The 16,159-nt window shown below is 36.4% G+C and overlaps 1 protein-coding gene across 31 annotated transcripts in view; it reads right to left on the bottom strand.

Moving 5' to 3' along the window:
* The window catches only part of LOC108319721 (uncharacterized), a 40,079-nt gene extending 24,410 nt beyond the window's left edge, over positions 1-15,669 (bottom strand). For 2 of the 31 annotated variants that reach the window (XR_008246362.1, XM_052871387.1), the window contains exons 1-6: positions 15,347-15,666; positions 15,148-15,218; positions 14,730-14,843; positions 14,212-14,318; positions 13,700-13,775; positions 13,377-13,439 (exon numbers count right to left, since the gene is read on the bottom strand). Coding sequence is in view for 22 of the 31 variants with exons in the window: in XM_052871387.1 (XP_052727347.1) it covers positions 13,377-13,439; positions 13,700-13,775; positions 14,212-14,318; positions 14,730-14,843 (360 nt within the window). In the remaining 9 variants the exon portion in view is untranslated. Of the gene's footprint in view, positions 1-6,411; positions 6,915-8,276; positions 9,061-12,857; positions 13,195-13,376; positions 13,440-13,699; positions 13,824-14,211; positions 14,319-14,729; positions 14,856-15,147; positions 15,219-15,346 lie in introns of those variants that run through there. The other 29 variants (XR_008246364.1, XR_008246361.1, XM_052871384.1 and 26 more) reach the window with 29 other exon arrangements.
* Between the last annotated feature and the right edge of the window lie 490 nt (positions 15,670-16,159).

Genomic DNA, 16,159 nt, shown 5'->3' with positions numbered 1-16,159 from the left:
ACGAAAGTCATTTCCACATTAACATGTGATCAGCCAAAGCACGAAGAAAATATCAAAGTAAAATGGAAAAATAGTGGATTAAGAAAAGAAAAGGCATAGAGCACACTTCCTAAACTTTTCAAGGATAAGTGCAAGAACTATTTACCCAAGTTCAGAACATGAGAGACCCCTAAAATTCTCACAAATTATTAATTCTCATTCCAATTCAAATGTGTATAGTCATAGGAAAAACCCCTTTATTTATTAGTAAAAAGGAGTTCAAATATCATCTAAGAGTTTAAAGAAAGAAAAACAAATTAATGTAAGTGCAGACCTTCTTTTATGTTTTTGAGTTTATGATGTTGACACATAGTAAGAAAGTTAACTTCCTCCTAATGAGATGGTTAAATGCTTGAACTTGTCTAACCTTGTCATTAATTAATTAAGTGGTGAAAGTTTTGTCGTATAAATTATCTTAAACAAAACTAATCTCTTTACTAATGTAATATAGGGATTAAGTCAAGTCCGGGAGAAGGTCAATGCCATGAATAGATTAAATGCAATAGAGCTTGTTTTTAGGAGGGTTTTAGTGAAAGAATGAAAAATAGTTTGTCAAAAAGCAAGACAAGCTATCAAATAAGTTAAAAGAATGTAAATTAAGGTAACATAAACTAAACTGGTAAGCAACAAGGATAAACTAAAGGGAAAAAGGAACAAGAAATTATGAAAAATTGGAAACGGGCCAGTTCATGACCAACAGGAAAAGTAAAATATATTAAAATATGCGTGTGCTTCTTCTGCACCTCCTAGTTTTTCTTCTTCGACCCCAACAAATCATATATCTTGTTCTACCTATGATTAAATTATATTAAAAACCCTAATTGCCTAATCTCCATCATTCTTTCTCTAGAATTATTATTTTGGAATGTATTTTAGATCTGAAAATATATTTTAAACTCAAAAATATATTTTGAAATAAAAAGGATCTAATAAAAAAAATTCAAAACCAGTGTTTTAAAAGTTATTTTCAGATCCAGAAAATGTTTTCCAACACCTATTATTAGCTTGGACATCTAACTCCCTGCATAAAGAACCATGGTAGCCTCATTTCACAAATTTAAAGAAATAGAATTAAAATTTGAATTTCCCATAGCGTTGTACCTTTTTTTTCTCTAATTTTAAAGAGTGTAGAGCTTTCTCTTTTATTCTTATCTTGATTTTCAAAAATTCTAGCAGTGATTCTTATCTTGAGCTTATCTTAAATTCAACTCGAGTGGTGCATTCATCATTTCTTCTACTCCCTTTTTTAGTTTTATTACTTGTTTCACATTATGTTTGTTTGCTCATGGATCTATGATGACTCATGCTTGAAGGAATTATGGATTTGAAACCTATTTTGAACTATATTCATTATTCCAAAAATGGAGATATCAAATTTCATTGTTCATCATGAAGATAGAAGTTTGCTCTAAAAGGGGATAAGATAGAGTTAATTTTAAAAATGAATTTTAGAAAACATTCTGCAAGAGTCTATTAGATGCAATTATATGTATATTTTGTGATTTTATAAGTCTTGTTCATAATTTCATTTATAAAGAGATAACCAACTATTACTATTAGAGTAATAGAAACAAAACGACAATACAACGTTTTGTGTCAAAGGAATACAACATTGTATTAGTTTTTTTGTGTCAACTAATACAACGTTTTTTGTCTTAGTTTTTGTTCACCTAAATAAAACAACTTGATACTAAACATAAATAAGTTCTATTATTAAAGATAAATTATAAATATTATCATTTTCACTAATGGCTTATAGACGAGCACACAAAAGTAATGCCTAGCTATCCAAGTATACAAGATTTCTCCAAGTTGTCTATTATTTTTGTGTAAAAGAAAGTATACCCAAAAGGTGTTAAGAGGTTTCACGGAAAACATACTAAAGCCATGGACATACCTTTGACAACATTTGTGCGTCTTTCTGAGCTCAATGTTGCTCAGATCGATGATACATGACTTATCTTCCTTATGCGAGTGTAGTGACAAGTTTGATGTATTTCATGACTTTACTAGATCATACCTTTCATCAGTAGTTGTCTAGTAAGCATATATGTGAGTAGGCTTGGAAAAGAACATTAATAGACAATGAAAAGTATCTTAAGATGCTCGAAGGGGACTAAAGAAATTGGAATTCGAGAGTGACTCCCAATGTAATATAATGATTAATCGGAGGTAGACTATGTGATGAACCTGAACATTAGATAGTCCATTACTGGTTATATAACCATCATAAGTGGGTCATTGGTTAGTTAGGAAGTTATTCTCCAACTAACAGGGACACAGTGCCAATGATGGTTGCATAATATACCGGGTTGGCGAAGGTAACACTAGTGCAAAACTAAGTTTTTAAGTGTGTCCATTTAAGTCTATTAGAAAAAAACCAAACTCAAAAAATATGCACTGACAATTTTGTAAATAAAAAATACTATTCTAAATTTGTTAATCTAATAATAGATTTAAATTTATCTTTTAAGTCGGTTTAAAAGAATCAGACTTAAATTTTACAATTTTACATATGTTCAAATTTTAACAAACTTAAATTTATGTTAATTTTAAAATAAAAAATTAAATTTATTTTTTAATTTCTTTTAGGTTTTAGAGTGCTACCGTCCTCCCATTTCTCTCTCTCCCCATCTCCGCACCAATGATTTACTCTCAATCTCTCATCCAGTCGACAACGACGACCTCCGACAGCTCACCAGCGACGACACGTTGACATAACAGTGTCAACCAACTTTCGTGTACCAACATTAAAGGAATGACTTTTGAAACATAATACATAATAGGCAATGAATTTTTATTTTATTTTCCTTTCTTTTATTTCTTCAGAGATGAAACATAATACTTGGTAAATGAGTAATGAGAAAAAACAATATGAGCTTTAGTACTAAAGAAGATAATTGTGAAGAAAAAACATATAAATAAATATCTTAATTTTTTTATTGTATATTTCTTAATTTTATTTTATTATTTATTATATTTAATTTTCTTTTTTTTCTTACAAGGTAGTAGACATATTAATTGTAAACACTTATAACTAGTGTATGAAGTCTACATGCAATGGGAAAGTTATTTCCTCCAATGCGAATATTAGGTTTTAATTAGTTGTTATTTAAGTTTTGTTTAGGTTATGATTAAACTTAAAAGATTAAGTTAGACTTTGTTTAGACTACAAATTTTAACTTAGACATATTGCTTATTTTGATTTTGAAACCATATTATGTACTTGAATTGCACAATTTGAAATATATATTTTATTGTGAAAATTTTGTTGTATTTTAGATTTTTGTTTCATGATTAAATAAATAAAATTTACAAAAGTAATAAATATAATTCACTCATTTTTATTTATAAATATACAAAGGTCTAAGCCTGGTGGGTAATAATAGACTTAACATTTAAGTGTTTCGGTTAACAACACACTTAAAATTTAAGTTTATTAGTCAACAACAGACTTAAAATTTAAGTCTGTCGAATTTAAGTCTGTCGTAAAACAGACTTAAAAATCCTGAAATAACATACTTAAAAAGCTTATTTTGTAATAGTGTTAGAAATAAGGATATATTGTTGAAAGGTCTAATGGTGATGTTAGATATATTATCTTTTATCTTTTAGTTAGTTTGTTATTATTTCTCATTTGTATTTTGGGCTTAGCCCATATTTCTTCTATTATAAATAGAGAATCCTATGTGTGTATTTAACACAAGGGAGATTAATCCAAAATATAGTTTTTCACTATATTCAACATGGTATCAGAGCAGGTTCTCTGATCTCTTCTTGTGGCCTCTGCTGTCTGCCGACGGTCGGCCGCCATGGCCGCCGGCAGCCCCTACAATTTCAGTCGGCAGTCCATTTTCTCTTATTCTTAGTGCAGCCAGTCGCCTCTGCCGTCGACCATCGCCGCTTTCCGCTGCCGTCGCTGTTATCGCTGTCGCCGCCACTTTTCGCGGCCAACCACCGTCGCCGCCGCCGGCCACCACCGCAGTTTTAGCCGGTGACCTGCGGATCTGGACCGTCTCTTCGAGCGACGGCCAACCACGCCGGTTTCGAGAGCCAGTTCTCAGTCACGCGCCGCCACGCAGCGCTTCTTTCCGGCCAGTCCGTCGCCGGTCGCCGGCCGCCGTCACAGTTTCGACCGGTGACCAGCAGATCTGAAGCGTCTCCTCGAGCGACAGCCAACCCCGCCGGAGACAAGACCAGACTCCTCTTCACGCGCCTCCACGCGCCTCCTCTTTCCGTCAAATCTCTGGCGCGTGTTCTGCACGCGCCGCCTTCCCGGTGTCGGAGTTTCACCGTGACACCTCCATAGCTCTCGCCGGACCTCCCTCTCTCTGTTCAGACCTCAGAGCAGCCATTGCTGCCATCTTCGTCTGTCTTCGTAACCGCCGTTGATGGTCCAGGCACCGTTTTACGCTGTACAGGTACTGTTTGTCGCTGTCCAGCCACTGTGTGCCGCTGTCCGCACCGTCTTCCGCTGTCCAGGCGCCGTTTGCCGCTATCCAGACGTCGTTTGCCGCTGTTCGGCACTGTTTGCCGCTGTTCAGCACTGTTTGCTGCTGTTCAGGCGTCGTATGCTTCCAACTACTGTAGGCCCCCATCACCTCGTCAGTTAGTGATGGCAGTCCCTATAGTTTTGTCGCTTCCAGCCACTACAGGCCCCATCAGTCAGTGATGGCAATTTAGTCCCTACAGTTTTATAGCAGTCAATCGTCGCTACAGTCGCTACCGCCTTAGACAGACGCAACTGCGTCAGTTCTTCTTGGGCTAGAGTTTAGCCCGATCTTCTTGTGATACACGGCTAAGTATCACCACTTGGGAGTTGTCCAGCAAAGAATTTTGGACCTCCAACGTATCTTTGGATCTTTGATGTCTTTGTTTCAGCATTGTAGCTTAGTATTTTGTTTTGTTTTAGTGGTCCAGCAACTGTGATATTCCACATTTCCGCCGTTCACACTGAGGGGGAGTACGTTTCCAAGACACTGCAAGTCAAGTCACATATATATGGGTGTAGTCCCTGCAGTTTTGTAGATTTCAGCTACTACTGTTGATCCCGTCACCCATCTATCATTGATGAGAATTTAGTGTAGTCCCTGCAGTTTTGTAGCTCTTAGCTTTCAGCTACCACTGTTGATCCCGTCACTCATCCATCATTGATTGGGAATCAATCCTTGCAGATTATCATTCTCCACCATTGCTTTCCTTCATCCACTTTTGAAGTTGAAGTTTCACAAGCTGCTGTTAGTTCATCTATGTTTGCCTCACACTCTTGAAGACAAATCATCTAGTTTAACACTGAGTTCATCTATTCCAAGCTTAGTTCATACAATTTGTATGCTCTAGCTTGAGGGGGAGTGTTAGATATATTATCTTTTATCTTTTAGTTAGTTTGTTATTATTTCTCATTTGTATTTTGGGCTTAGCCCATATTTCTTCTATTATAAATAGAGAATCCTATGTGTGTATTTAACACAAGGGAGATTAATCCAAAATATAGTTTTTCACTATATTCAACAGGTGATATATAATCTGCTACCATAGTTTGGGTGCAATGTGTTGGCAGAGATCATGTGCAACACAATGGGACAAAACATATTGATATTAAATATGATTTTCTTCATATTGAAGAGAGGATCAAGGTGAAGATCAAAACAAAAGAGGTTAGTGTTGTTTTCTTTATATAGTTTCCAAGAGTAAACTCATGCATTGTTTGTACTTATTGAACATTGATCATAATCTCAATCTATCTAATCACTTGGATAATTCAATAGAGCATATTGTTTATCAATAACACCTGTTGGCTTAAACTGTCTAATAATATTTATTCTTATCTTAGTCTTCTGTTTGTTCAACTATTTTGTACAATTAGGTAGAAGTTCTTTAGTGCTTTTAATTAACTCATAATGCTCCTTATAACAATGGTTGTGTTATCTTTGGTAATATCGATAAATGTAAACTTTTACATGGCATACGTTCTTTATTGTTGTCTCTATGAAGTGTTTCGTAACCAGCGTTGCACTCATTCTTTCATTATTCTTGATCAGATTTTGACTATAATAGTTATGCAACCATAAAGGGGTCATCCTCATGGAGGTGTGAAATGAAGAATTATACAAATTTTTGCCCAATGTAGGAAATGAGCCCAATTATGAGGATGATCAAAGCTAAAGCTAAAGCCCAGTTGTTGCATTTGTAAATGAAGTCAATAAGCTTTGGAAGCCAAGCTTTTTGTTCTGGGGTTTGAATCATGTATATGTTTCAAGTGCGTTGATCCATTTGAATAAAAAAATGATGGCAAGTTAAATATTGACAACATGTTATCATAGCCTCAATGATGGCATAAAGCTTTCAAACGTATGGAGATTCTTTTGTATTCGACAAGATAGTTTCTTTGAAAAATAGGCAATAGGATGCCCCTCTTGAGCTAGAACAACACCAATCCTAAAGTTTGAGACATTTATTTCTAAGACAAAAGAATTGGAAAAATTCAAGAGAGCTAACACAAGAGTTAATAGTAACGTTATTTTCAATTGCTCAAAAGTAACTTGCACATCTAGAAACTAACAAAATCCATTAAGTTATAGAAGATTAACCAAGGGTTCGACAATACTAGCATATTGCTTAATAAAACAACGATATAGTAACCAGTGAGCCCAAGGAGAAAGCATGCAATTGCATGACTAAAGAAGGGTTAAGCCAATCATACACCGCTTGATGCTTTGTGGGTTCCATTTCTACTCCACAACTTGAAACAATATATGTAGATACTCAGTTGCAATTGACCAAAAGAACATTTTGATATTTTTACATAAAATTGATCATGATGAAACATGTGGAGGACCAAAGATAACTGCTCAAATTGTCGAGACCAAACAGAGCTATAAATAAGAATGTCATCGAAGAACACTAAGACAAACTTTCATGGAAAAGGATGAAAAAGATAATTCATAATCACCTGAAAAGTAGTTGGAGGTAGATGACAAAACGACCTACCCACCCATAGTGGCCATTATGAGTGTAGAAAGAAATCTTAAAACAATCCTCAAGAAAAACAAGGATATGTTTATAGCCCACTTGAAGATCTAATTTGAAAATAATTAGAACCCCATAACTTAAGAGTTCATTGACAGTCAATATGAAAAAGGAATCCTTGATGGTAACAACATAAAATGCATGATAATTGTTACAAAAATGCCAAAGTCTATCTTGCTTTTTCACCAAAAGCATTGGGGTTGAAAAATGAGAGTTGTTGGTTGAATTAAGGCTTTACTATAATATTTCAGCAACCATATGTTCAGTTTCATATTTTTGAATGAAAGAATAGCGACATAGCTTAACAAAAACTTATGAAACACCCTTTTGTAATGGAATAGCATGATCATGGTGATGGGATGGAGGAAGACCCATTGGAACTTGAAACACTGAAACACAATGGTGAAGGACTACATTGTGAGACTTGAGCAACATGTGAATTTTCCCCTTGCAACGTAACAAAGTTTGTGCTCATGCCAAATTTGATTCGCACTGCACTATAATTTGCAATATGGGGACACAACATAGCCAACTAAGATGTACCCATCACCATCAAAGAGACACTCACATATAGGACGTAAGCAAGGAAAGCAATGGTATGACCATTAATAGAGACAAATAAGTTTGCATACAATACTCGTCACCTATCATCACTTTGAGGCATGGGAAATGCTGAACTGGGAGGCAAAACAGTTTGGCGAGCCGAGGTTGGATGAAGTTATCAAAGACTACCCCATCAAGAAGAATGCAAACCACTTTGCCTCAAATAAACCCTTGAGAATATATGGTAGCATGACTTGAAGACCCACGAAAGTCATTAAGGGATAAATGAAGGAGGGTTGCTTGAGAAAAGACATCAAAAATGGAACATCAACAATGGATGACTCCACAAAGGGAGGTGAGGGTGGGTCTTCTTCAACCTCAAACAACATCAACTATTTATTAGGGCATTTGTGATTCCATGTATACTTTTTGTCACACGTGAAACAGAGGCCCTTCTGGCACCAAAGTTCTTGTTCTACTAGAGATATTCGACAAATAGTGGGTGATGCTTTAATCAACGATGTTGAATGTAATGTAAAATATTATGCAACTTGGATGGATGAATGTATGCCTCAATGTTAAAATTATGCAAAATGCAATAAATTTACTAAAATTAAATTATGCTATGTTTTTATTAAAAGATTTAAACTGAAAAACGCCATTAATTAATAAAGAAACTCAAAACGAAAAGCATTAATCATATCATCACTGTCATCATCAAATAATTTACGCAAAATTACCACTGCAACAGGAATTTTAGTTGTCTTTCTCCTATACCCCACTGTACAGACCTATTCACTAGAATAGGGTGGTTCGAGTCTACCTATCATCGCAGCAAGGACCTGTCTCCCGTGTTTGTCAAGGACTTACGAGTAACAACTTTGGTGCATTTTATACCGGCACTATACTCAGCAACGAGCTAGAACACATGAGCGAAACATCATTACCCTCTCCACTGCCTCACAAAGGCAAAAGGATACAACACTCGAACCCATCGTCTTCCACAGCCTTGCACAGGTGAAGAGAACTCCTTTCCACTACCTTGCACAAGAAAAAGAGACATCTCTGGTTTACTAGATACGACGGGAAGACACCACTAACAACCTGTCTTCTAATCTCACTTAGGGAAACAAGCAAGGCAACTATAACGACCTCTTGACTAACACAACCTTAACCAAAGGCTAGTTGCAGCAATACAACTGCCTCAACTTGGGCCCGGACAGCCCCAAAACAAATGTAAACCAGTGCACACAATTGACTAATAGGTTGAATCTCAACCCATAAAAGAGCAGCATTGTCAAGCAATTCTTGAGGTACATTACTGCAGCAATGTTGCTGCCAAAATGCATCAAAACAGAACCAAAAAGTCTAACAACAGACTGGAGAACATTATAGCACTGGCAGTCAGGCACCTTCCCTCAAAGCTGGTCCAGCTGCAGCAATTCTTTGCTGCCAGAATCCACGGAAACAACATGTAAAAGTCTCTAATTTGCTTGAGACTCACAACTATTGGTAATCGAAAAAAAGCATTAATTTTGACAGGATATGACAGCAATTTGGCTGCCACAGCACCTAAATCAGTGTCAGAAACGTATATGACAGGATAAAATTATTACCAAAATTATATGAAAGCCAATTACATGCCAAAGCAGCACCTACAGTTTATCCAAACAGCTTAAACTCCTTAAAGTGTGGCAGTCAACACGCACCAGTTTAGGAAACCACCAGTCATCTTAAACAAATAATAATAGGACCTAATCTAGCATCTTAAACCCCAAAAACCACCTCCCACTCTAACTGGACAGATTTAAGACTGCATTAACAGCCTAAAACACTCACCACAACAGAGCAGTTTAGAGCTAATCTGGACTGATTCAACGCTGCAACAACTTGCCTACAACCCTACCACATTGGACCACTAAGGTGTTAAACTGGCAGTATGGAAAGTTGCAGGAACAAGCAAGGAATGCACACCAGGTTACACCAATCTTGGCTACTTTAGGAAACTTAAACTGCTAATTTAATACTGCAGAAACCAACATTTGACGTGACCATTTTGGACCACTGGTTGAAGCTAATTTGGACAATAAAAGAAAGCAGAATAGCCACTGAAAACCCCCCTGCAATGGTCTAAAAAGATGATGCTACTCTGGCCAGACCTAAGCTTAGTCACGGGAAACAGAAATTTCACCGCATTGGATCCCTAAAACTTACCAGACTGAGTAATTTACCTCTGCAGGCCAGCCACTCGACCATTTCCTACCACAGGCCGATTCGCTCCTAACCTGGACAGAATATACTGCAGAACAACACCCTTATAACAGCTACCACTCTGGACCTTAAGACTATAATTAGCTCACGGTTTACTCTCCAGATAGAACCTCTAATACTCTCCCCTTTATACCTTCAACTTAGGTCCAAGAACACCTCTAGCCAACCTCTGTCAGTAGAAAATTACGTAGCTACTGCTCTGCATAAACTCTCCTCAGAACCTTGCATCTCAACACCTTATACATACAATTTACGTGAATAACTTAATCACATCAAAACCACTTGCATAGGACCAAAAGCCAATTTATTTGTATCAACCAGATTTAAGACTATATCCCAACCAATTCAAGCTAAAAAAAGAACTCACTCAGCCAAGACCATGTATCACGCCATGTTCACCTCATTAACATAAAACCAGGTAAGAAGCCAACATCTTAATCCCAACAGCATACATTCGTGAATGACTCCAACCAGCAAGGATGTATCATCTATTAAGGCCTATCCTACATTGTAAACATTCATTCTCAAAGACAGTAACACTTTAACCAGTCATATACCCATCAAAACAGATTGTATTTCAATAAAACAGTGATTCGCTCATGCCATGGTAAGCCTCAGCGTTGAAATTGACTAGCCTAGACATTTGACCTTTGCACCCATAAAATTGGTGTATACTTCACCAAAACACATTTAATTCTGCACTAAGGCAGTCAATCACCCAATTTCCAGCACCAGAAACAGCAGTCACAATATAATCATCATACCAAAATTACAGACCAAACCTCCTATACATGGGAACTCAGATTGTGTTAAACTAAGAAAAGAAAATACAGACCTAGCTACTGCCCTTGCACTCATAGTGCACATTCCAAAAATAGTTGCTTCACCAATTAATGTTCAGATAACCCCAATTCAATACATAGACAGCCAAATTTCATGTCACAACAAAGGACATTGTGTGTTCACTCCATAGATTGAAGTGCAGTGTTTCAGAGTTAGCAAACATTAGCAAAACAACCATTCAACCACAGCACGTGATAGGTTCTTTAATCAAGAACCTATGGAAAAACACGCTCTATACACCCAAATCACACAACACAAAATGTTGTATAACCTCTTCGTATTGACTTTCAATCAAAGAAACGAATACAGAGAGCTTAACCTCCCCCTCTGAGGACAACAAGTTCCTGACAAAACTCTTATTCTCCAAAAATCCCTCTACAATTAGACCCAAAACTATTTATACAAGTTTCTTCCCGCTCTCCCTAACTGCCTAGGCAGTTAGGCTAACTAATATCTCTTCCGTCTCTCATACACTAATAACGGCCTAACAGCACGCATATTCTAATTTTGTAGAAAGAGAAACAGGTTAGCATCCCCTTACCTTGGTTTATCCAAGCTCTTCTAACGGCCAAACCCAGCACCAACATGAGTCTTCTACTTCTCTTGCCCTTGCACCGAGCAGCTCACACTTCAGTCTCTATTTTTCCCACAATTCTCTTACAGTAACCTGCTCTGTTTTTTTTTCTTTGTTCTTTCCCCCAGTTTTCTTTCACGTTAGCAGCATTTAAAAACTGCCCCCAACCTCCACTCTCCTGCCCAACCACTCATCCTAACCGTTCCCACAAACCCTCCCAAACCCCTAACAATACGGATTCTCCTCCTATCCAAAGGGAAGCACGTGGCATAAAAAATATGGAACATTAAAGTTATGGCCTCATGCATTACTCTAGGTTCAAAGTACCTAGGTTTTTCTGAAGCAATTAAAAAAAAAACTAAAGAGCAAAGTTTAAGAAAATAAAACCCCTCCTAAAACCATGGCATAGGTTTGAACCCCTTTCCCTTGAATGCCAAACACACAACTCAGCCATCAAGCTATCATGTTTCATTTGCTATAGGATACACCACGAACATATTACCACATCCATACCATCTCATAAGTCTCAGCTTTGCATCCTACTTCTTCAAGAGGAACTTGATTGTTGCATGATCTATGTATACTACAATCTTGGATATGAGAAGGTATGATGTGAATTTATCCCATACAAACACAACAGCCAACAACTTCTTAGTAGCAGTGTAGTTGGCTTGGGCCTAATCCAAAGTCCTTGATGCATATGCCACCACCTGTGGGAATTTTTTCTTTCTTTGGGATACAACAATTCCTAATGCATAATCTGATGCATCACACAATCTTGGTGGTTGCATGTTTGGAGGTGTAATCAGCTTCCTCTTCAACGTGTCAAAAGCTTTCTTACAATTATTATAAAAAAACAAACAGAATCCTTTTGTAGTAAGCTGGATAGAGGCAATGCCACCTTGCTGAAGTCTTGAATGAACCTCCAGTAGAAACATTCATGCCCTAGCAATGATCTTACTTCTTTTAGTGACTTGGGATAGTCCAATGAAGAAATAACATCAACTTTGGCCTTGTCCACTTCAATGCCTCTCTCGGATATAAGATGACCAAGAACTATACCTTCTCTAACCATGAAGTGACACTTCCCAAAATTCAACTCTAGGTTCGTCTCGATACATATGTCCAACACCTTCATCAAGTTGACTAGGTATTCATCAAAGGTTGATTCGTAGACTGTGAAGTCGTCCATGAATGCCTCCATGCAACTTTCAATGAGATCAGAAAAAATACTCATCATGTACCTCTGATAAGTGCTTGGTGCATTACACAATCTAAATGACATCTTCCTATAAGTGAAAGTATCAAAGGGGCAGGTGAAGGTGATCTTACATTGATCCTCCGGTGCAATGTGGATTTGCATGGATCCCAATTAGCCATCCAAGAAACAATAGTGTGATTTTCCTATCAATCTCTCAACTACTTGATCAATGAATGGAAATGGAAAGTGATCCTTCTGAGTAACCTAGTTAAGCCTCTGGTAATCCATGCAAACTCTCCATTTATTTGGTAGTTAAGTAGCAATTAACTCCTAGTCTTCATTTTGTACAACAGTTACCTCACTCTTCTTGGGAACAACTTGGACAGGAGATATCCAAGTGCTATCTAAGATGGGATACATGATGTCAACCTTCAGTAGCTTGGTCACCTCCTTCTTCACCACATCAAGGATTGTAGGATTCATCCTTTGTTGTGGTTGTCTCACAGGTCGGCAATTATCCTCCAACAAGATCCGATGCATGCATAATGTTGGGTTGATCCCACTGATGTCGTCTAAAGACCAGCCAAGTGCCTTCTTAGCTCTTTCAACACCTTCAACAACCTTTCTTCTTGATTCAGTAGAAGATACAGTACAGGATCACTAGAGATAAAGCCACCCTTCCATTTTCCTCTGACTTTGCGGGACAAAACCAATTTGGAAGAAAATTGGTTAGGAAGAAAGAGTCACACAAAACCAATCACACAACTCATAAACTAAACAAAGCAAAAAATGATTGGAACATTGTAACTGCACTTAGAAACAATAGATCCACGCCAAAATCAAGAAATGGATGAAAAAAAATCAAAGATGAATAACCTGAAACTCCATGCCGAATGATTCTTCAATGCAATCTTCATTACCATATGAAATATAAGCTCCCTGCAGATTGTATAATAATCATATCATATTTCTGATTAAAGTAGTGTCAAGTAAAAAGGTTTTATTTGAATAAACTTCTCCATAAACATCTCTAGAGAAAAAAAAAGAAAAGGAAAATAAAAGGAGTTACTTCATAAGCCAAATTTAATCATCTTCTTACGAAAATGCTTATAGTGAAATTTACCTAAACAGACCCTACAAATACTATCTACACTATGCAAGGAAAAACAAAAGGGTAATAAAAATAAAAATTAACATACCGACATTCCATTATGATATCCCCTGAAAAATCGATGTGCAAGCCTGCCATAAGACTTCTCACCTACATAACCAATCCTTCCACCCACTCCCCATTCATAGCCACCAAAATTCTAAGCCAATTTTCTTTAGCATTCAATTAATTAAGTAAATTCATAAATAAACTATTATCATAAAGTGTGACACAACGCCCAGGGTGAAAAGAAAGTAAAGCAACAAATTCTAATATAAAGAAAATACTTCTAAGGTATTTCCTATAAACAATTTGAATAATTTCATGACAACATGAAATCACATCATATAGTCAACATATAACCATTCATCTATATTGTACCCTGTAAACATAAACAACTTAAATAACGACTAGATAGCATGAATATGTGATTAGTCCTCTTAGTCAATATAAAATCACTTATCTTTGTGTAGTCACACTATAATAATGAGTTTAGTTTAATAAAACAGGAAATCAACACAAATAATAAGTTCAAAACATGACTTTTATGCTAATGCACACCTTAAAATTTGCTTAAGACCATCGAGTGCAGTATCAGAAGTTTCATCATCCTCCAATGCATGTAAAAGTGTTGGCACAATCTCATCAATAACTAGCATTTCAACACTCTACATTCCAAATTTGAGAGATAAGGTATGGGAAAATAGTTTGGCAAAAACAAAAAAAATACAGTAAAAAGTGAAACCTTATATAAAGTTCTGAATGTTAAGCCTACTGATTCACGAACCTCAGGCACATTGTTAGTACATGATAACTACTTTAGCAAACTTTCCACTTAATGAAAACCTATAGAAGCTTATAAATATTTCAAATAGTAAAAAATTATATGAAACTACTTAGCAAACTTTCCACTTAATGATGCAAGGAAACTCTGAATTGAAGATGAAATAAAATCAAACAAACCAAGAATCAAGAAAAGTGGACTGATAGTACTAAAGCACGAGAACGAGCAGGATAAAAGTAGCTACACCCTAAGGGGAGGTACCATCTAATGAAAAAGAGCTAACAATTTCACTTACGAGCTTACTATCGCCAGCACTTATGCAATAATTCCCTTGCATTTTGAGCTTCCCCTTGAAAAAACTCTGTCGATGCAAAATGTGTACAAATTTCTTCTTCGTGAAATTACTCATCTGCACAACACACTAACAATAAATCAAATCCACAATTACATCTTCATTCAAGTTTCTCAAACAACCAACACACTAAAACCACTTCACTTCATTCTCAGTAATCAATTGTCATGAAAGCAAAAGAAGGTCATGTAATAATATAACAAAATAATGAACTTAAAGGGGATTTGCTTTGCCAAATAAATATGCAACTCTAAAATAATGTCTAGAAGAAAACGCAGCGGAAATCAAACTCCAAACTATCTTGTGGCAAATAAATTATCATGAATTCAGGCATTTTCTTGGGCAGCACAATGAACAGTACCTACACTAAATATACTTGGTCTCTTTGGAAAGGCTCACGACAATTTGCTAAAGCAACACCTGTGGCATACACTACACGATCATATATAGTGTGTCATCAATTGCTTGAATAAGGGTGAACAGATCAAGGGTAAAAAAAATCCAAAATAAAACAGAAGCTGTAAAACATTTATAGACTTTTCTTAATGATTTTATTATACCTCCAACGGAGTTTTCAGATGTAGACGGTGGCGACAAAGTTTCCAGTCACGGGGGCGATGGCAAACGACGACGCTGGTCGCAGTCTACGTCTGAGGAATCAAACCGGTGGTGGGTAAGCGGCTCAACCACGCGATCTGTAGAACGAGAAGAAGAAAGAGGTTTCGAGAGACGTCGGAGACTGCTCTGACAGCAATCGGGTTCGCCAGTTGCGGCCTTAGACTGCGGCGGTGCGGACAGTTGTCGGTCCTGGCGTTGGCACTAATCACGTCCAAGGAAGAATAAATTTGAAAGTCATGGATGGATTTGAGCGATCAGATTAATTTTTTTTTATTTGAGTGGATTTAGGTAGTTTTAAAAATAAAGTTTATGAAAATTAGTATACAATTTGTTTGATACGAGAGATTTAAAAAATATGTTTAATTAGAAAATATGTTTAATGGGTAGAAGGGAAAGATTATCAAAATGACCTTAGTTATTAAAGTAATATAAAATGATAATTGTTAATATTATATTTAATTGTAAAAATGTTTTTAAAGAGTAAAAAGTTAAAAATAATTATTGAAATTAATTTTGTAAACTTTTAAAAAATTATAATTTAGTAAAATGAATTTAATTTTATATATAATATTTGTTTCATACCCTGCATTCTGTGTTGCAAGTCTTGTACTCCTCCCACATTTGAGTCAACATATTAGGATTTGAAAGATGTGGAGGAGGTTGCACAGGGTTCTCATGATGGTGTGGTTGCTCTTCGTCTTCATCATCACCGACGTCGTGTTGCCAAACACCGTTGACATTAATAATATTCAACC

Source organism: Vigna angularis, chromosome 1, assembly GCF_016808095.1.
Source record: "Vigna angularis cultivar LongXiaoDou No.4 chromosome 1, ASM1680809v1, whole genome shotgun sequence".
Lineage (NCBI taxonomy): Eukaryota > Viridiplantae > Streptophyta > Magnoliopsida > Fabales > Fabaceae > Vigna > Vigna angularis.
This window is presented reverse-complemented; position numbering and strand designations above follow the sequence as displayed.